A 21,321-nucleotide genomic window follows, 5' to 3' on the forward strand; every position below is an offset into this window, starting at 1 on the left:
AGCTTGAAACCCCCATAGGAAGGAATTTCAAAGCTCTGTATGATTTTTTTTCCCCAGGACAGTCATTTCAGGGAGGCGAGAAATATGTATCATAGCAAATGTCAATATAATCAACATTTTTATTTCCTGTTTTATGCACCTTTCCCTTGAAGCATAAATACATGTACACAAACACAACCTACTGTCCTTTAGTAAAGCTGCTTTAACAAGGGGTGAACATTCGAGCACACACCCATAGAGTCTGACTCAATGTCTCAGCCAGAACGGAAAGCAAAGTGCTCGGGTGGCTGCTGATGTTAAGACATCGGCACAATTTCCTCTGATGAATGGAGCTTCACTTGTTTCACTAAATTTACACCACTTCCTGCCCGTGAAGGATGGAGCTGGAAAAGCTCAGAACAGGCAGTGACAAGCAAAGGCTGGCTCTGTCACCCAAGCCTCCCTCTCACCCAGCATTAAAAGCTTTAGAGCTAAACCTCCAGAGGTAGGAGAGACCAACAATGGGAAAGACTAAAACTAGCTCCTTCCCACTGTATCTCCCAGCACAAAATACTTCTGTTGACTTGTGAAGACCTCTATACTCTGAAGCATGAAATCCATGAACAGAAACCTCTGAACATCACAAAACCTTTATTAGTGTTTATCAGTGATACAGATTACAGGAACCAAAGGCAATTAAATAACACTTAGGTTGACCACAGACTCAAGAAATACAAGTCACATTTGGCAAGGCAAACTTCTCAGTACACTGGGTTGCTTAGGTTATTATTACACCGTGAAAGAGGAATTTCCCTTACAAGATTATACATATTCAGGATATTATTATTGTTATTACTGTGTCTTTCAGACAGCTCCTTTGGCAAGAGTTCCCATTTTTAAGTATTTATTATATAAAAATATAACAAATTTTCATTATGTACAAACATTACATTACACAATGTACAGGTTAAAAACACTACAAAAAATGGCAGGCCATGGGTAAAATAAAAGCGAAAGAAAAAACCCCAATGTAGAAAACATGAAAAGAAATTTAAATACTGCACATTTCATAAAAATTACATTAATTACAAACAATATTTTTTTTGTTTGCAAATATCAAACAGTACTGATCTGATTGGAAATCTTTCCCAAACAACTTCATTTTTAAGGCACATCTTGCATATTTACATATACGACACTGGATCTGGTCAATAACTTAAAGGCTCTCGGGAGTGACCTAGTTGTGTGCGCAGGGAGGGGTGCACTTGAGGGGGAGCACGCTGGGCTACACCTTCTCAGTCGTCTCAGTCTGGGGGCCCAGATATCTAGTCGAGGGGGCTGGGAAGAGGGGCACCCCAATCTCCTGAAGGTCGGGGAGCCGTGCAGGGCGTGGTGGGGAGAAGAGTGTGATTGTCCGGTCAAAGTCCCTGTGCAGCACCTTCTCATAGACGCTCTGAAGCCCGACTGTTTTGGGCAGCTGGGCTTGATAAAAGTTGTCCCTGCGAAGGGGATCCCTGGGCAAGGACGTGCTCTTGCAGAAGGTGGTGAGGGGTGCTGAAGGATGTGGAGAGGGGTGAGGGTTGGCTCGGCTACAGGAGGGGCTCCAGCAGCGGTCAGAGTGCCCCAGAATCTTGCATTCAGCTGTGCATGCCCACAGACCTACAGAGAGATAGGGGAAGAGAAACCTGTCGTTACTGCAGGAATAAATCCACATCGTTCACAATCCTCAGAGTTATCAGTCACAGGATGATTCACTGCACTGACAGTAGGAGTGGGAAGGCGATGCTTTACAGCACAACAAAAACCCATGCTTGGTTAGGTAATGTTTTGTTAGGGACACTACTTGCAATTCTAACTTTAAGGGGACCTTTATCGGGAAGAAAATCCAATCCTACAGCACTTCCAGCATATGCTAATTTGTGCTGGGCTCTCAGTGCAGAGAGGAACCAACATCTAACAGCCTGCTACAAGGAGATGGGCAGTTTGAGGCATGCAGTGTCTGGCTTCCCCTTCCAGCTGCCCCGCCTGATCACTGTACCCCAAGGATGGGTCCCTTCATCCACCTCCCCCCCACCCAACTTTCTGTCTGAGGTCCAGTGGGGAGCAGGGGCAGAGCCCTTACCGTTCTGCATGTGTGTGATGAGATCTTTCTTCAGGGCATCTCCGCTGATATCTGAGTCGCTGTCGTTAAAATCACTGTCGCCTTTGCCGCTGTCTTTGCCACTGAACTTCTCTGCCTCCCGGCCGGAGATGGTGTTGAACGAGTGTCCCTTCCAAATGGCCACGGGGGGAGCAGGCTCCTTATTGTAGCTCGGAGTGGCAGCAAAACCCTGCAGGAGGGGAGGGAAATCAAAGCAGACATTAGAGAGGGGAGCGGTGAAATGCAAACCAACATAAACTGCACCTCTGCAATTCATATCATCCAAGCCATGCCCCACTTCCCTGTGGTGGGACCTTACCTCCCCACTCTGTCCCCTGAGCCTCTTCTGACCCTCGTAGAGGCAAGTGCTGTCGCTGCCACTCTCAGTGGTGGAGATCTCTTCAGCAGCTGGAGAGAGGTCGGGGCTGGTGAAAGGGGTTTTGCTGGGAAAGGTTCGTACCTCAAACATGTTCCCCCTCTGGCTGCCCTCCTCCTGATGGCCCTTCTCCAGGTGGGAGATGTCTATTTGGTCCTTCAAGGCAGTGTTGTTTTTGATGTTGTTCGCCTTCTTGCGTCTGTTGCAGGTAGTGGCAATGGTGATTATAGCCACCAGGAGGAGGGTGCAGCTGCCTGCCAGGACAATGATTACGATCAGAGGGATGTCCCACTGCAAAGCCTTTCCTTCCCAGGAGCTGGGCTTGGCTATGTCTTGGAAACTGGACGGAGCAGTGGCGGTCACCAGGAAGTTGACTGTGGCAGTTGTGGCCAGGGGAGGTCTGCCATTGTCTGTCACAGTGAGGATGACCTTGAACAGCTGTCCCAGCTCTTCAGAGAGGTCACCCCTCAGCACAATGTCCCCAGTACTTGGGTTGATGGTGAAAAGGTCCTGCTGGGACTCTTCCAGGAAGGCAAAGGTGAGCTCGGCATTGGCGCCATCATCAGCATCTCGAGCTTTGATTTGGGCCACCAGGGAATCACGAGAGGTCTTGCTGGACACACCGATTTCCACAGTCCCATTGGTGAGCACCGGGTGGATGATGATGGGAGGGTTGTCATTCTGGTCCACCATTCTCACTTTGACAAGGGTGCTGCTGGAGAGCTGCGGGGAGCCACCATCAGTGGCCTGGATCCTCAGGTCCAACTGCTTGAGGATCTCATAGTTGAATGTCCTGAGGGCATAGATGGCCCCGGTAGCAGGGTCCACCGAGACGTATGTGGAGATGGGGGCCCCCATGACCTGTGTTTCCAGGAGCCGGTAGGTGACCTTACCATTGTGGCCAAGATCAGGGTCACGAGCCACCACTGTGGTGATATAGGCACCCGGGGGGTTGTTCTCTGGTAGAGCCACCTCGTAGAGGGGCTTGGCGAAGAGCGGCGCGTTGTCATTCTCATCACTCACGCGCACTGTGTACTGGCGGACGGTCTTGAAGGGTGGTGAGCCCAGGTCCTCAGCCACCACGGTGAGGTTGTACTCAGGGATGCGCTCGCGGTCCAGTGCTGCTGTGGTGACAATCATGTAGCTGTCCTCGTAGGCTCGCTGCAGGGCGAAGTGGTCGTGGCCACGCAGGCTGCAGCGCACCTGCCCGTTGGCGCCCGAGTCGCGGTCTGTGGCACTGACGAGGGCCACGAAGCTCTCAGTGGCTGCTGCCTCGCTGACGTAGGCCACGCCAGCAGCACTGGCAGCGCCACGGAGGGCACTGATGCTGATGCGTGGAGCGTTGTCGTTTACGTCGGTGAGGCGCACAACAACGGTGCAGGTGGCAGCACGGGGGCTGGCACCGCGGTCCTGGGCACGCACATCCAGCTCGTAGGTGCGGGTGCGCTCGTAGTCCACGGCAGCCTCCAATGTGAGGTGGCCCGAGCGCGGGTCGAGGCGGAAGAGCCGCCGTGCCTCGGGGGGCACCTGGCTGCTGAAGGCATACACCACCTCACCATTGGGGCCCTCATCAGGGTCAGCAGCATCCAGATCGAGCAGCAGGGAGCCAGGCGGTGCATCCTCAGGCAACTCGACCGTGACTGAGCTCTGGGCAAAGGTTGGACTGTTGTCATTGGCGTCGAGGACACGGACGTGCACGGTGGCTGTGCCCGAGCGTGCTGGGCTGCCACCATCCTTGGCCACCAGCTCCAGGGTGTAGGAGGGCTGGCGCTCACGGTCCAGCTCCTGGAGCAGCACCAGGTCAGCACAGCGTGCCCCATCTGCCCTTGTCTGTGCCTCCACACCGAAGTGGCTGTTGAGGGACACCTGGAAGCTCTGGATGGAATTGGAGCCCACGTCCTCATCCACAGCCACCTCCAGCGGGAGTCGAGTGCCGGGCGCAGCACTCTCGGACACCTCCAGCGCCATCTGGGCATGGGGGAAGCGCGGTGCGTTGTCATTGATGTCACGCACCTCCAGCTCCACGTGCACCAGGCGGTAGCGCTCCCGCCAGCAGCTCACCACGTCGAAGGCCAGGACACACTGGGGGGCTTGGCCGCACAGCCTCTCCCGGTCCAGCCCCGCCTCACCGATGCTCAGCTGCCCGTCCTCCTCCCGCACCCGCACCAGCGAACTGTTGCTGAACTGCCGCATCAGGCGAAAGCTCATCTCCCCCGGCGCCTTCACCGGCATCTCGTCGGCCAGAGTACCGATCACCGTGCCCGGCGCGCCCTCCTCGTCGGTGCGATACCTCACCGTCTTGCAGCGGGACAGGACCAGCAGGCAGGCGGCGGCCAGCAGCCGCAGGGGGCTCATGGCAGCGGCGCGGGGCTCAGCCCGACGGCGCGGTGCAGTGCGGGCGGGATGGGCGCGGGGCCGAGCGGACGTGCCGCGATACCCGCGCCACCGTCTGCGCCCCCCGCGCCACCGCGCCGCCTTTCATAGACGGCGCTATGCAAATGAGCGGGCGGCGGAGCCAATGGGAGGCGGCGCGGGCGGCCCTCGGCGCTCCCCGGGCCGGGCCGGGAGCGGGGTCGCGGGGCGCTCGGCTTTGTTTTCTTTAACTCTGCGGGGTCTGGGGGCTTTCTTTTATTTTTTCTCTTTTTCTCCTTTTTTTTTTTTTAAAAAAAATTATTTTTAATCCTCCCCCGCACTGTCGCTCTTTCTTTCCTCCCATTTATTTATTTCTTCCTCCCCCTCTCGTCTCTTCCCTCTCTCCGGAGGCGCGGCAGCGGAGCTGGCGCGGGGAACGCGGAGCGCGGTGCGCGGTGGGGTTTGTTAATCCTGCCAACAAGTCGGGACGGGTGCCGTGTCGCGGGATGCCGCGGCATGCCGTGCCGAAGGATGTCGCGCCGTGCCGCGGCATGTCGCGCTGTGTCGCGGTGTGCCGCGCGGGCGGGGGCGCGGGGCGGGCGCGCATTAGCGGGGTGCGGGGGGGGCGGCATTCAGCTGCGCCCGGAGTGGTGTGTCACTCGCGTGAGAGCCTGTGATCAGCACCGTAAGTCGCCTTTCAGGAGGTGTCCTCGCATGCTTTAGTATGCATGTCACCGCCCGGGTTTCTTAAGCCTGGGGCACTAGCAGGCGAGGAGGAAAAAAAAGGGAAGAAAAAGTTCCAAATAGGATTTAGCATAAGCTTGAGGAGATTTGGAAAGGTTTCAAAGATCAGGCTGTATCAAAGGCTTATGAAGCCCTCGTTAGCTGTAGAAATATAATAGCATGGCAGGCTATCCCATTCGAGGAACCAATGTCTGTATTATTTCACTATGACAGGCTAAAGGGAGAGAAAGTTGAACAGTTTCCACAGAGGACTTGGACTAAGTTGAATATAATGAGCAAACGCCACATGTATCCATTATGTCCCTCTATTCATTCCCAATCACTGCCATAACTCTTTGACTAAACGATGATGAGCGCTGAATTACACACAATGCCCTGCTCATATTAAAATACATTTAAGACCTATCCCTCCTGGTGCCCTGTTACGCCTATTCACAGGATTTTCTTTTTGTCCTAATAGGGCCTCTCTGGGAAGCAACACCAGTCTCGTTCCAGAAGAACAAAATAACAGCATGAGGCTGAAACCTGGCACGAACCGGGGGGAACGAAACCATCTGCCCGGCAAGGCACCGAGGCCCTGCGCGGAGCCCTCTGCAGCCTCCCAGCCCCGCAGTGTCTCAGCAGTCGTGGGGTGGGCGGCTGCCGGCCTTGGCCGGCGGGGAGAAGACCTGACGGGGACAAGATGGGGGTCCTGAGGAGCTACTGCTTCTCCGCGAAACCTCATGCCTGTTTCCTTTTTCCTTTTTCTCCTCTCCTCTCCTCTCCTCTCCTCTCCTCTCCTCTCCTCTCCTCTCCTCTCCTCTCCTCTCCTCTCCTCTCCTCTCCTCTCCTCTCCTCTCCTCTCCTCTCCTCTCCTCTCCTCTCCTCTCCTCTCCTCTCCTCTCCGTCTCAGGGAACCCAAAAGATGCATTTTAAAGGAAGAGGGTGGCAAACAGAATGCAGTGCAGTCCAACCCCGCGCCGGTTTCCTTTGGAGACGTGGAATAAAAGCGCTCGGCTGGGCACACGGAGCGCTGTAGCATCCCGGGGCTCCATCCCGGGGCTCCATCCCGGGGCTCCATCCCGGGCTGCGTGCGGGGGTGCGCGGGGCGGCACGCGAGCGGGGGGCGGCGGGCTGCCCGCAGCGCCGGCTTATGGAAATGGGATTTAAATCGCACCTCGGCCCTGGCTGCGGGGGCGCTGGGAGGGGGGCACGCTCCGCCGCTAACAAAAGCTCCCTGAACGCGCGGTTTCCATACGAACAAACCTCCCCGGAGCTCCTTTCTCCTGCCGCGGGAGCCCCGCAGGCGGGGCGGGGAGCGTTCGGGCCGGGCCGCCCAGAGCCGGGCCGGGGTCCGCATCGGGCAGAGGTCCGAGGTGTAGAGACTGGGACTGGGCTGCCTGGGAACGGGGCCGCTGGTCGGCAGCGGGCACTGGGCAGCGGGGAGGCCCCTCGTGTGTAACAGGATTATCTTTGCCATTTCAAGTTCCATACAGCATGTAATTTATTTTTAATTAGGATTAGATCGAGCAGGGAAGGAGACCAGACCTTTCCCCTCACCTCCCCCTCCCCGCAAAGGCATGGCTATTCCACAAGGAGCTCTTATTCTTTACAAAAAAGCCAATCAATAGATAAATCAGGACCTGTGTTCACCTCTCATGCACTTTGCAGGAGAAAAGGGTGAAAAGGGCTGTATTTTCCATGTGTGTTCAAGTATCTGAATCAGAAGGGGAGGCTTGGAAATCCTTCCCCTTTCCCATCCACCAGGTCCCGCTCTCACATGCAGGATCCAAACCCATTTTCAAGAGGGACACAGTGGGGTCTTTCTGCCTGCTTGGGTTGTTCTTTTTCTACTGTCATGACTTTGATTTAAAAAAAAAACCCCAATGTATCAGCCTCTGCCTTTTCCCTAATAGAGTCCACCACGGAAATGCTCTGAAAGGCTAGTGAAGAATCCTGTTTTACAGCTCAAAATAAACTGACGGATGAACTGCATTAAAAGCACTTCTTTGAAATATTGTGGTTAAACAGCCCAGATTGGTTGATTGCTCCATGTGGGGACATATGTTCTTGCAAACTGTGCGTATTGTTACTAATGGGGATTCTCACACCACAGCCTTTCCTTTGAATCTGAGGCACTGGTGGTTTCTCTGGAGCTGTTGCAAGGTTGTTTTAATAATTTACCAGCTCTCTTGCACTTAGTGTTGTTGCAGAGACTCAGAGCGTGCAAAGAAGGAGGTGTTTTGCAGTGTCCAGAGGTCTGATCTCTGCTGCCAAGCTCCTTTCTGTACTTCTTTAGACACAGAAATCAAAGCTGCTCTGAGAGATGGGTGCCAGGCAAAGGAAAAAGCAAGGCTTCCCCATGCACCTCTGTGAACCTGGGTTTTTGGGTAATCTGTTGCTCCCAAGGAGGGGGAACACTCCTAGAGAACCAGCCTGCTGCCAATAACAGTCAAGTAAGTGATCACCAGTAAATCACTCCAGGTCTCTCTTTTTCAGCTTTAAACTTCCTCCTTTTCCCCCCTATTCAGCCCTTGGAAATAAAGTTTGTGGGTGCTTTTCCCTCTCCCCAGGTAGATATTGCCTTACAAGGGGTGGCAAAACCCCAGGATCTCATTCTGTTCTTCACTCCTCCAGCTGAGCAATGACACTTTATTACTGCTTTTTCCCATCACAGCACAGTAGGTTCACATATGTCTCAAGGCGTCAAGTGTTCTCAGTGCAACAGGGTAAGATTTCCCTCCTGTCAACAGGTGCCTGGGATCTTGCCCAGGGATTTCTGTTCATGGACATAAGCTAGAAAGTCTTATATTTTAGAGGTGTGAGAGAAGGTAAGGCTCCCATTGAACTCCCATCTATCTCAGGACCACATGTGTCTTGAGGGAGAGCGTGCAGCTTCATGTAAGCATGGGACAATGTGCTTCCCTGTTCCCAGGAGATCATAAGGGCATCAAGCCTTGGCTCTTGAAAGTGCCCCTCTCTGTCTCTCTCAACACAGGCTGTATGTCCTGGGGGTGGTGGGGTGGGATCTCACTGTAGCACAAGCCCTAGGGTGGTATGACTGCCCCTCAGGAGAGCCCAGGCTACCTGAGCATGGTCTCCAACTGGTCCTGCTCACCCACATACCAGAGGATCTGCTTGACCCTCTCTCCAGACATGAAGTTGAGGTGCAACACATCCCCCCCACCCCTTGTCTCTTAGCCTGTGGTGTGGTGACATGGGCCTCTCTCCCTGGAAACTGATCTCCATGCTCAGGCTCTGCTTCTTTCTTCTTGGGCATCCCTGGCTTGGCTGCCTTGGAGTGATCTACAAAAACAAAGGAATTCCCTCTGCTTCAGGGCCTAAACAATCCCCCCTGTTTAATCATTTCTGCTGAAACTAAGGAAGTGTGGGTTAACCTGTCAAGCTCTGCCAGCCTGGGGTGACCAAAACCCCTGGAAAACAAAAGAGTGGAACGAAGCGAGGAAGGGTTTTGTTGCTCTCTGACTGTTTGTGTAGGAGGGTAGCATGCACCATTGTGCTTCTCTTTCCAGCCATGCGGGCTATAGAAGGCATGGCTGCAAATCTTCCCATAAGCTGTAAGTTGGTACCAGGGTTATAAATCATTCTGATCATTTGTTTATTTGCTTCAAATGCTTCCCTGCCTGCATCTCCCCTCTGTGAAATGTGGGTTAGAAGAAGGAGTTTGTTTTGCAGAAGAAAGAAATTGCATGCCCGTACCCCCCACCCAGCAAGTAGTTTTGATTCCACAGGGAATTTATTTTTTAATTGGATTAATTTCTAGCCTCTCCCGGAGTAGCAGCTGGGGTCTTTGATTCAAGAGGTTAAAACAAAGAGGCATGAAACAAAAGACCAGTTTTCTGCATTCCTCACACAGTGTGGGCCTCATGCGAGCTGCCTGGAGGTATCCTTGGGGCAGTGCATTCCTAAAGGTCTCCCCATATCATCCTCAGGCAGGGTCTACTGCAGGATTTTTGGAGGTGTTTCCTGGTCTGTCTTGCCTGCAAGGTATTTGAATATGAGGTTTTGACTTGTAACCCAGCTTACATTCCCACATAACCTTACTCCCTGGTATCCCTTTCTTTTTCTGCTCTTCCACCTGCCCCTTTTACAGTTCTCTTTACCCTCTATGTTTTTTCTGCCCCAGAAGAGACAAATGAGACTTTTAAGCTGTTGAACCAGGAGTCAGGTTCTCATGTTCAGTTTTCAACTTTCTCATCTGAAGCAAGGCTCAGCCCCACCAAGGTCTGAGATATTTAGGTATTCAATTGTCATTGAATGCTGCAGAAGTTGGACATATTTTGGCTTGATTGAGGGCTTGAGGCACTCTCAGGTTCAACCCCTTGTGTCTACAGACTGTGGATGCATTGGACAGGTGACAGCCCAAGTCTTGCCGTTTGCCCACTATGAGGACTGTTAGGAGATCAGAGATGCCCTTAAAAGTAACTACCTTTATTTTGCACATCCCTTCTGGCTATTTTGCCTTGGTGCTTTTGGTTTTAGGGAATGCAGGTAGAAGAGTAGTTATTCATGCCTGTCCCCAGCCTGGACTGTTAGGAGAAGTGCTTACCTTCTCCATACCTTGTGGTCTGATCAGATCACTGGGTTATTAAAGAGGGGAGTTGCACAGATTCTCTCCCTGGCTGTTGTGAATTGGTCCTCCTGCTACATGTCTGTCTGGGATGTCTTTCATAGCACTTTGAAGGTGTCTGGGCTGATATATTTGGCTTTCCTCCAGCAGCTCCTTGTTTCCTCCTGGGTCTCATTCACACTCTCCTCCTTGAAGGACTGTTTGGAATTTTAGACTCTTACAAATGATGAATGGGTGGAAGAAATACACCTCTTAGCTCCCAGAAAGAAGTCCTCTGTGAACGCTTATGTGTGGTGCTTGTGATGGGCTCCACTGATTTCTCTGAGAAACAGCTCCCTGGCTGTTTGGTGTGCAAAGTCCCTTTCTGCATGTCCTTCTGCTGCCCCTGCCCAGCCAGTGTCACCCACCCAAAGCCACACTAAACAAATATGGCCCAGTCTCTCTTTTGGCTCTGCTTCTTACAGTTTTGGATGTCCTTCCCAGTAAGATAATATCATCATACAAGCATAAGGATAGTTACATACATGCCAGTATATTTTTACTACGCCCATGAAAATAGCCTTCCCATTTCTCTGATGTCTATATGTTTCCAGTGTTACGCTGCACATGTGATTTCTCACCTCCTCCACTGATAGATCTGTGGCATAGGAGGAGACATTGGGAAGCAATCCTTGTTGAGGTCTTGGAAACTGAGAAGTTGCATTAGTGTGATGCCATGCTGGAGCTAATTAGCCCAATATCACAGCTGGGTTAATGAGTTCAGGCACAGTGCCACAGCTTCTGATTCCCAGGCTGAGGTGTCCTGCAGGTTCTAGCCCTGCTCTGCTCCCAGCTGTGTCCTGGAGGATTACAGTGAGAGGCAGCATGGGGGAAGAACGTAACAGAGAATCAGGGACTCAGACATGTGCCATGAGTCCCTTCCTCCATCTGGCCTCTCCTTCTCCCCCTTGCTTCCCCCCTTGTCCTCCATTTAATCGTGCCTCAGCTTGCAAAATCAGAGCCCCCAGCTGTGAAGGACTAAGTCTCTTCTTCTCCCAAGCTCCTGAGCAGCAGCCGGCTGTGAGGAAGAGTGTGCCTCGTGTCACTTCTGTGAAGAGGCTGTGAGAGCAGGGCAAGAGCTCAGATGCAGGCGGCTGCCGCACTTGGCCTCCTGCCAGGGCAGGAACACACTCTGCGAGCATCCTCCCTCAGCCGCCTGCTTCCAGGGCTGGGAGCCTGCCCAGCGCCGGGTTTTATTTTGGCATAGTGAGGAGCACCCTGCAGCTGAAGGATGTGGGGGGAGTGGTGGTGAGCTCCATCAGGCTGGTCTCCTTCATCCTGGTTTTGGGATCGTCTTCCTTTCCAATGTGCAGGAGGGCTCAGTGTTAAATGTCCCTCTCTGCCCCCGCCCTTAATGCGCATGGTGACGGATTTTATCTTCGATGTCTGCCAAGGTGTTGCTGCCTGATGTGTGGCCAGCTCCAGGCAGAGCAGGGCAGGAAAACAGCACAAAGCTGTACAGAGGAGGATGGAGTGCAAACACATCCCATTACAAGAGAGATGATAAGGTTTTAGATATTCCTACTGAGTTGATGGGAAGCAAACTTTTCAGAAGCTTGGCAAATCTTCTGGCTCTTAAATCATTTGGGTGCTCTTGAGCGTTTCATCCAGGATTTTTGCTTTAAGATTTTCTGCTGCATTTCATGAGTTGGGGTGTTGCTCAGGATTAGCTCAGACTACTTTTTGAGGCCACTGGTAGGTTGTGTTTTTTTTTTTTTTACCATATCTGCCATTCTTTGACCTTTGCATCACCTCCAGACCTACGAAACATTCCTGTACTCACTGTTTGTCTTTCATGCATGGCATTTGCTCATTCCCTGCATACGCTTCACTGGAGGGGTCTGGCTGAGGAGGCAGAATGTTGGCCTGGGGTGATGTGACCTGGGGCTGGAGCTGGTGATAGAGTGGAGAGGAGTAGAGCTGTTTCTGTGGCTGAAGGATGCATGTGTACCACAGCCCTGAAGGGCATGTTTGCCCATCTTTAGGAGATAGCCAGTCAGTCCCCAAATGTCACCCGTCCCTCCTGCACCTGTAAATGTGCATCGCATTTGCACATGCAGGACAAGGAGGTGATTTGGAAACCACTGCAGTCTCTATGGCTACATCTACAACACAGAATAAAATGCTCCATACCCTGGCTCTGCTTAGTTTACTTCTGCAGACATATTCTATGAAGATACAACCCTTTTACAATTTGTGGGGAATTGCCTGTTTGCCTTTTCAAGTTCAGCTTTTTGGTGCCTTCACTTATTTAACTCATTCTAAAAAGAGGCACACATTGCTACCCTGTGTCTATGGTTTTTGCATCTGGAAATACAGACACAATCACATATTTCACACATGATCCCCAGGAAAAAAAAATCATCTGCACCCAAAGTCTGCCGAATTCTGTTCTGAAAAGTTAAATAAATTGTTATCACTTCTTAAGTGCCATAATAAATGTATGGAATGATCTCACATAAAAGCTGGAGGCTTAGAGAGTAGGTGCTAAAGAAATCCATCAAATTAGACCAAAAAAGAGGCATAAAATCTATGTTATCCTGAAAGATAAGGGCTGGTGGCTTAAGTGACTTTACTGTTTGCTGCTGTACTAAATATCAAATTCATTTTCCTGCCTAAAAGAATTTGCATCTTTGCAGTGAACAGATCCAAAGGCTTTGTTTTTCCAGAGAGGTACACAGTAGTGGGAGAAAAGTAGGAAATGATGAAATCAGGCACGGTTTGTAAGCAAAGGATCACAGATGGGTGAAGCCTTGCTGAAGTTAAAACTAACAAACAAGCAGTTGGAGATGCTCTTGGAGCATCCTGAACATTTAGAACTGAAGAGGTCTGAGTTTGCCTCAGCAAGATTATGTATGTATATGCATGTATTATATATTATAATGAATATGATAATTACAGGAGATAATTTATAATATATGTGTATTATATATGAGTGTCTCCTCAGTAGTCTAAAACAATACCATGAGAGTGTAAAGAAATATGAAATCTAATTACTGTAGCTGTGTAAGTGAAGTAATGAGGAGCTTGAGAGTGTGACTGATATGCAATTAGATACTAAACTAATGAGCAAGCTGTCTACAGTCCATCAAGAGTGAGGGAGGCTTGTGCAAGACACCCCTGGCATTGCAAAGAGGACGATATATCACATCCAAATGCAGCTCACTAATGGCTGGATATTGTGTGCCCAGCTTGGGGATAAAGCCATTAACCAGTAAAAACACCTGTGGCAGACCCACAGGAGATAAGGACAGTAAAAAAATACAAAATATATAGAACTGCAAGTATATATAGGAGAGCTGTAGTTCGGATTGAAGGTTCTGGATTAGTGATTCACCAGAATTTGGTTTGCTGTGCTATCTTACCTTAGATAAAACAGTCAGGGTGAGAAATTGGCGTCAGGTTGGGTCGTGTGGGTGGTAATGTAAGTCTTGCCTTGGGAGAGCTGGTCTGGGAAAGGGCAGCAGAGAGCCAGGCAAAGGTAGTGGAAGCAGAGACAGCAAGCACAGTTGGGGAAAGGCACTCAGGGTTCACTATGTCCTGTCTACAGGAGCTTATTCTTCAGCATGTATTAACTGTTATAAGCTGAAATTTTCCATCCCATGTGTTGACTTCAGGCTGTTAGTTCTTTTTAAGAGAAAGTTTCAGCTGAAGCAGGTTAGTTATCTCCAAAATGGATACCAGGGTAAATGTATCCGAGGCTTTTTTATGGTTGTATTGCCTGTGGAATAAATATCCAGGCTCCCTCTCTCTTTTTTTTTTTTTTTCTTCCCTTCCCTCTCTGAATCATGGAGTTCTTACAGTTTCATTTGAGGACTTGACATTTTGCAAGAAGATGCAGGCAGATGACTTGTGCCATTTTGGTAAGCATTCAACCAAACTGGGCTACACATTTTAAATGGTGCGGCCTGTAGGAGTTAAGTAGAGGCCAAGCAGCTAACCTTCCCCTCTTTTTTCCTGGTCTGCCACAAACATGAATCGGTATTCTAGCTACTTGAGAGACAGAGCCAACCATTTTTCAGGTGTAAGGAAAGACCCACCAAAACCCTCTAGCAAAACATCCTTAATGCTCTTGATTTCTAGAATGGTTTGCCATGGTAGCCTAATGCTGGCCTTGGTTCTGTGCTTCCTCAAACAGGACATGGTCTGTACCATGGACCTGAGGTTTGCAACTCTGGGGACAACTGTGGGAGAGCTGGTGATGAAGTTACTCTTTTCCAGGATCTGTACCTTAAAGTCCAAGGAGATGTGAATAAAGCATCATGGATTTTGCAATGTCAGGCCCCACAGAGTGAAAAGAAAGCTAGCCTTGAGTGTTTCAGCTTAGGTGTGCAAAATTAGCAGATATTAATCTACTAACTTGCAGCTCTGTGTCTCAGCTCACCAGCTGTAATGCAGAGTTAATGATACACCTTCCTTCCACAGGTTCATTATGGAAATAAGATAATTAACATCTGTGAATCACTCTAATTTAAGAGCAGGGAAGGCCAAAGAAAAGTCTACGAGTAAATTATAACTTCCATCCTGAGCAGGGCTTGAGTGATGTGAGGAAATTATGACCAAGGAGCAAGGACCCAGAATATGCCACTGAAGTCTTGGGTCTGCTGAGCAGAGTAGGAGAATGGTGGAGAAGTGACACTTCTCTGGGCAAATAAGGATTGCATCACAGTGTGACCAGTGCCGCAAAGACCACCTTAGGTCCCATATTTTCTAGTTTAAGTGCCTGACTTTGCAGTCTTACCAATGTACTTCAGTGCAGTTCTCTTGGGTGTCATAGCCATGGAAATATATAGGTCTGTGGAGGGAAAACCCTGTCCTGTTTGCCCTGTAATGACACAAGCTGGCATGATGGAGGTTTAGACCACTGATTGGTTATTAAGCTACAAATTTTGGCTGCCCAGGTGGTGACTTCTTTTGTTACTGTCCTCCAGGTATGCAGTGACCTTCTTGGTCTCCTTTTCCCTGCAGCTGTAAACCTTCTTTCCTCTTCCTGCCTTGAGGAAGAAACCTCTGTGTGGGACTTTCTTGTTTTGTTGCCTTGGGAATGTGGCTTTAGAGAATAAATAGCAGCAAAGATTTATTTGGAGACTGCAGCTTTTTGAGAAAGAAAAGAGGCTTCTAAGGTGGTCAAAGGCTGAAGTCTCAGGTGAGCCTTAAAGAAGAGCTGTGCAGAACTCATTTTGGGTGGCAAAAAATGATGCACAGGCACAGTTTGGTTAAGGTGTGCCTTGTGAGTTTGAAGGTCCAGGTCTTGGCCTCTGTCTGTGTTCTTGGGCAAGGCATCTCCTTGTGTTGTCATTAAAATAGCACTTCACAGAGGGCAGTGGATTCAGCCTGTAGTTAGATCCTTTTGAAATCCTGAAATGGAACAAATAAAAGCTATTGATTTTATTTTTCTAAAACCCTTCCAGACACCTAAAATCTCAGTGAAGTCTTTATGGATGGGAATTTCCTTCAGGCAGACTCTTTTGGAGAAGAAGTGGACAGGGAAAGGGAGCTGTGGAGTTTCATCTGGTGGGGGAAGCTGAAGCTCCCATTGGGATGTGGTGCCTGCCAGCAGCATGGCAGATACAAATGGCAGGGATGCAGAGAGATAAGGCTCTCTGTATAGAGAGGACATAGCAGGGAGAAGGGGTGATGGGAAAATTCAGGCTGTGAGCGAAGGTGGGAGAGGGAGGACCAGGTGGGGGAACTGAGTGGTAAAGGGGCTTGGTGGGACTATTTGAAAGGGGGGAAATATGGCTATTCCCTGGAGGGAGGAAAGGGAGCTGTGAGATAGCAAGTCTGTGGTGCAGGGCTGGGGAGTGTAATGGGGTTTGGGGAAGCCTGGGGAGGTGAGGTCTAAGTGGGGAAAATGATTGAAGAGGTATGGTGAGAATGCTGGCTTTAGGAAGAGCAGCCAGAGTAGGAGAGGCTATGAGCTGGGTCTGGAAATAGCTAGGGAATTTGAGCTCTGAGATGGTTTAAGAGGTCTGTGACCACAAATGCTGAATATAAGCACTTTGTGGGAAGCTGAGGAATCTGGACTGGGAAGGGCTGAGGAAAAGCCCTTGTCTTTGGGGGGCAGCAAGGGCATGCATAGGGCTGAGTTTCTGGAAGATGGGGGTTTTTATGATGGGCACAAATAATATCATCCTGTCCTGTGGTGCAGGCAAAGGCCTGATCTGATGCTTGCTCCCAGAAGACTATCACATATCTTCTTGCCTTCATAAATATGGTAATCCTAAGCATGCTGGGAGCTTCATCCATGCATGCATCAGGCAGCTGGACTCTCGTGTTAGATATATCACATGCACAAATCAACTGTCATTAAGTGGGGAACAGACTGGTCTGGATGCCTTCATCCCTTAAGCAAATAATCAGGTGATCCCATTAATATAGTAAATCCTCACCTTCTCCTTCTACTCCCTCATATGTGACTTGTCCCACTTTTTTTCCACCTCCTGTCAAGACAGTGCACTCCTATCTTTCCAGTCACTCCGCAGCTTGTCTGGCTTGCTCTCAGAGAGTGACCCTGGAAAAAACAGTAGGTATCCTTATAAACAAAAGTGTATCACAGCACAAAGCATTTCATGGAGAGTGCTCTCATACTGCAGAATGTGTTGTTTAAGGGCAATGGTGTCATGGCATGGAGGATGGCTGTAGGGTGGCTCTCAAAATGCATTTAGGGCAAGCTCAAACTATGCATAGCATGTTGGCTGCCATGCTGTGCTGAAGCACCATGTCCGACCTAAGGATGTTGGCAATGTGAGCTGTCCTCGTCGCCTGTCTATTTCAATTTAAAATGTTTCACCTGAAATCCCTCTCTAATCATAAACAGATCAGAAATTACTTATTACAGAGTGCCATAGGTGTACATGGTGCTTTATGAACATATGAGGAGACAGATTGCTGCCCTGAAGAACTCACGATTGGATTCAGACAAATACAATAAGAAAGGAACAAACTATCGGGGTTGAAACTTTAAGCAGACAAATAAATGCCTGTATACAATTGCATCAGTTGCAGTCCATGGAAATATTTTCTTTTTTTTTTATTCAAGTGTTCAGCTGTGTCACATCTACTGTTGAAGATGACAGACTGCTAGTTCCTTAGGTAGAAAATGCTTATATTTTAATGCTTATTATGTCATGATTTATTAAATCAATTTAAATGTATCAACTGAAAGGACAAACTTATGTTTAAGGATGACCTGCAGCATCTAAAATGGAGACACTGACTAAACTAGTAGAAGCAAGGTCAGATTTTGTTTAGTTCAGATAATTTATGCCCAAATTGTAAGGCTGATGTAATTTATGTTGCATTTAGTGCTTTGTTTCCTATGAAATTTGACTGTGCAATAGTGTGATATGAATAATATTTTAAGACAGTATTTTTATTGAAGGGGCTTGTATCTAATATACACAGAGCTTTTACTGGTCTTTCTTGTGAAAGGAGGAAAAGGAGGAAGAAGGAAAGAAGGAAGTGAAAAGTATGAGGCAATAATTGTGTAGGATTGCATCCTTTAAATCAGGGATAATATTTTGCTTACTTTAATTATTTGGTGTGTTTTCCTGAAAAAAAAAAAGGTGAATATATTTTGAAAATCATGGACTGACTAACGTAGCTCTAATCTCCAGAGCAGCTGTGAGGTAGCCCTCCTGTCTTCTGCTCCATGCCTCTTTTTTCAGGCTTTTTGTTTATCCCTCAGTGAAGAAGTACAGCCCCTGTGCTACAAATCAGCTGGAAAAGATCCTGCTCGTGTGCTGTGAAAAAGTGCTGCTGAAGTATGCCCTGTATGGCAAAGGGAATGGTCCTGAAAGGCAGCATGTAGATTTATAAAGGATGACAGCAGAAACAAGAGGTGTTGGTTATTTTTTATGGGCAACCATTAAAAAAAAAGCCCTTATTTATCAAATCTGAGACAACAGTCATATAACGGGTTTCTCGAATTCAAGGTGAATCAAAGGAAAATTGTGTCCAGGAGGACAGAGATGCTCAGCCAGTACCACTATGGCATGGCCACATGACATACCCAGAGGCAGGGACAGGGCTGTGAGTACAGCTGCCCGCAGACTCTGCCAAGGAGCCAGATGATGCTGGAAGAATATCTTTCACAGCTCTGGATCTGGCTATTCTTGGCTTGTTCTCTGGCTGCGGGAGCTGGAGCTCATTGCTGGGCAGATAAACAGAGAGACTAATAAAGAAGATGAGGAGCTGTTGATCATTCGTGCAAATCAGAGATGAGCTGTTAAGCAGAGGAGCATGGGCGATCCCTGTGAAAAATCACCTGGTGGCTGACACTTGGTCCAGGATGAAAGTGTCTTGGAATAAAATTCTCCTCTTCCCCCAAGCAGTCCCTCTCCCCAAATGATTAAATCCTGTGCATAATTACAAAAGTGTAAAAAGCTCTACCTCCTTCATACACTGATATTTTTTTCCTAATTCCCATAATTGGCAAGCGGGTGTACATGGGGGAAAAAAAGGGGAGAAAGCTTTGATTTTTTTTTTTTCAAGCTGAAAACGTGCAAGCCCTGTGTGGGTTAGGTCCTTTAGATATTTAAAAAGATTGAAGCAACTTCAAAGGAGACGTTCTGTTCTATCAGGTTAAGTATATTTTAATATTAGAGAGTATTTTTTTTTTTTTTCAAGAACAGAGATCTGTTCTCTTGAGGAAATAAAACACGCTGAAAGATTTTATCCAGAATGGTTTTTCATTGTTTTTAAAGAGACAACACAGGATTTCAAGCATGCTGAAGCTGGTAAATGTCCCAGTTTCTGCTTATCGGTGTTGACTGCTCTGTGTTATCAGGTTGATTGTTGATAGTTATGTAAATAAATTTTTTTATCAACAGACTGCTGGGTTTTGATTTTTTCTTTTTGAAACAAGAAGGGAGAAGCATTTGGCAATAATGTTTTTATTTACCTGGTATGAAAGCCAGCATTTTGTGGCTGAACAGGGTGTAGAGTGCCGGCCCTTCAGTTCAGAGACACAAGGGAGTTTTCCTAAAGAGGATTTGCTTAATTCCTTGCCTGTGGCCAAGAATATGATGAAGGCAGATCTATCTTCTCTCCAATGCAGGTGCCTGAGCTACCTCTCCTGCCCTGCCTGGTGGACTAAGTGCCTTTCTCATGAGCAGTGTACTTTAAAAACAAACATGAGACATGTGGTAAACAAATGGGAAGGTGAAGATTTAACAGAAGAAGGATGAAAAGTATTTGGAGGGGGGGTCACTGTGACAACTTGAACCAGTGGTGTGGCATGTAAGACATTGTGAGGTCATATGGGGGAATGGAGCTGCAGAGGTTCTGGGCAAAAGCAATGCAAAGTGTGTGCCCTATGGTCCCACAGCTTGTGATCTTCATGGAACTGCCCTTCCTGGCCCACTGGCAAGAGGTGCTGCATGTGACAAAGATCTTCTCCAAACCCTGAGGGACATGGTACCAATTGGGATGTGTGACTTTGCAGAGCAGTATCCCAGGTGGCATCTGCTGTGGCAGATTCAGGCTGTGATACAGATAATTTGATCTGCTTTTTCAGGCGAGGTAGAGGCCATATTTCCATCTCCTGTTGTCAACCCTGACTTTGGCAGCAAAGCCTCTTTGTGGGTTTTGTAGCCAGCTGGTTTAACATCTGGGCAAGAAGTCTGCAGGGAAGTCACTGCCTCTTACCCTCTTTTCTCTCCTTTTATTGTAATCCAGATAATGAAAGCAACGAGTGGCTGATCTGCCCCTTGTGAACCCCGAGGAGATCCAGCTGCCAGCTTCTGAACATTCTTGTTATTTTAGATTAACCTCCTGGCTTGTGTGCCTTTTGGAGGGTCGACACCAGAAATAAGGCAGTGAGACAGTTCAATGCTTGAGCAGGGCTCTTTCTTCCCTTCTGGTTCAGACTCCACATAATGTAGCTGGGATGCTTTAGTCTGGGAATAGTCTGGAGAAAGGCTCCTTGCCAGGTTCTCCCAGTGTGCAGAGCCAGGGACCAGAAGCATGTGGCAGAGGACTGTTCCACAGGTTTTCCTCTGTCCCATCCATCATGAATAGTAGGGTGGGAAGGAAGCTCTGTGTTTGGTGAAGGTGCTCCTGAAAATGGCTATCCAGGGGATATGGGATAGTGGAAGGGGTGACTGTTCTCCCACTGGATGTCCTCCCTCAGCCTGTGGGAAGGCAAGCTGACTGGGGACATTCTCCTACTGGGATCAACACTGTCTTGTTAGAACCTGTCATTACTAACAGTGGTTAAACATGCGTTTTCATGGATAACGTAGTGCATCCGTTCTCAGTTATCCAGACTCCTGTAGCTGAAATAAGGTCATGTCCCCAGTGTGTATTAGTCACTCTGAAAATTCCCTCTGCCTTTGATGCCTCTTTGTCCTTCAAATCATTGTCAGGGGGATTTTAGTTTTACCACTGGGGTAATTTTAGGCTAGAGTGGTCCTAAATGAAATCTTGATGAGGCAAAGTAAAGAAAGAAAAAAATAGCAATCTCAGAGCTTCTGCAGTGCTCATGTGTGCCTTATGATCTCTGCATGAAGTCTTAATGGTGCACAGCAATGAGCAGAGTACATATGCTCGATAAAACAGATGCTAGACATGTTTCCTTAAATAGATCTTCTGCTAATTCAGCTCAGCTTTGACTTTCTGCTTGCTCTGTGTGTCCAGTCTGTAATTCCCCCAATAAAGAACTTGCTGAGGATACTACAGCTTGGCACAGAACTGTGACCAGGGAATTAGCTTCCCTCAGAAACAGCAGAAAAGGAAGATGCCCCAAAAGTAGACTATTCATAAGTGACCATAGATAGCCTCAAGCCATAGTTTTCATGTAAAGGGATTTGATTAGCTTCATTCAGAAACTGGATCAATGCAACAAAGGAAAGTTAACATTTCAATGGCAAAACTGTCTCTTTTTGCTGCTTGCTTCTTAGCAGAGACATCTAGGGACCAAATTTACTCAATTCTTTCCTGGATACCAGGTTATCCTACAGAAGGTGCATTGGAAAATCTGGAGATGCAGACACTGAGTTAGCTGCACACAAATTTATGTTTCATTCTGTTCTTGAAGTGGTCTGATATATAAAATATGCAAAATTATTTTAAAAGTCAGATAAATAACAGCGTGTGTGCTCTCATTATTCATCCTTG

At 48.4% G+C, this 21,321-nt stretch overlaps 1 protein-coding gene across 1 annotated transcript; it reads right to left on the reverse strand.

Annotated features, from left to right (window-relative positions):
• Positions 1–1,264: 1,264 nt before the first annotated feature.
• Positions 1,265–5,461, reverse strand: PCDH8 (protocadherin 8). The gene is made up of 3 exons (XM_062514930.1): positions 2,439–5,461; positions 2,102–2,309; positions 1,265–1,638 (listed from the first exon to the last, which is right to left on the reverse strand). Exons 1-3 carry the CDS (start codon positions 4,848–4,850, stop codon positions 1,265–1,267), a joined length of 2,994 nt encoding a protein of 997 aa, XP_062370914.1. The 5' UTR covers positions 4,851–5,461.
• Positions 5,462–21,321: the final 15,860 nt, after the last annotated feature.

Source organism: Cinclus cinclus, chromosome 2 (assembly GCF_963662255.1).
Source record: "Cinclus cinclus chromosome 2, bCinCin1.1, whole genome shotgun sequence".
Classification (NCBI taxonomy): Eukaryota; Metazoa; Chordata; class Aves; order Passeriformes; family Cinclidae; genus Cinclus; species Cinclus cinclus.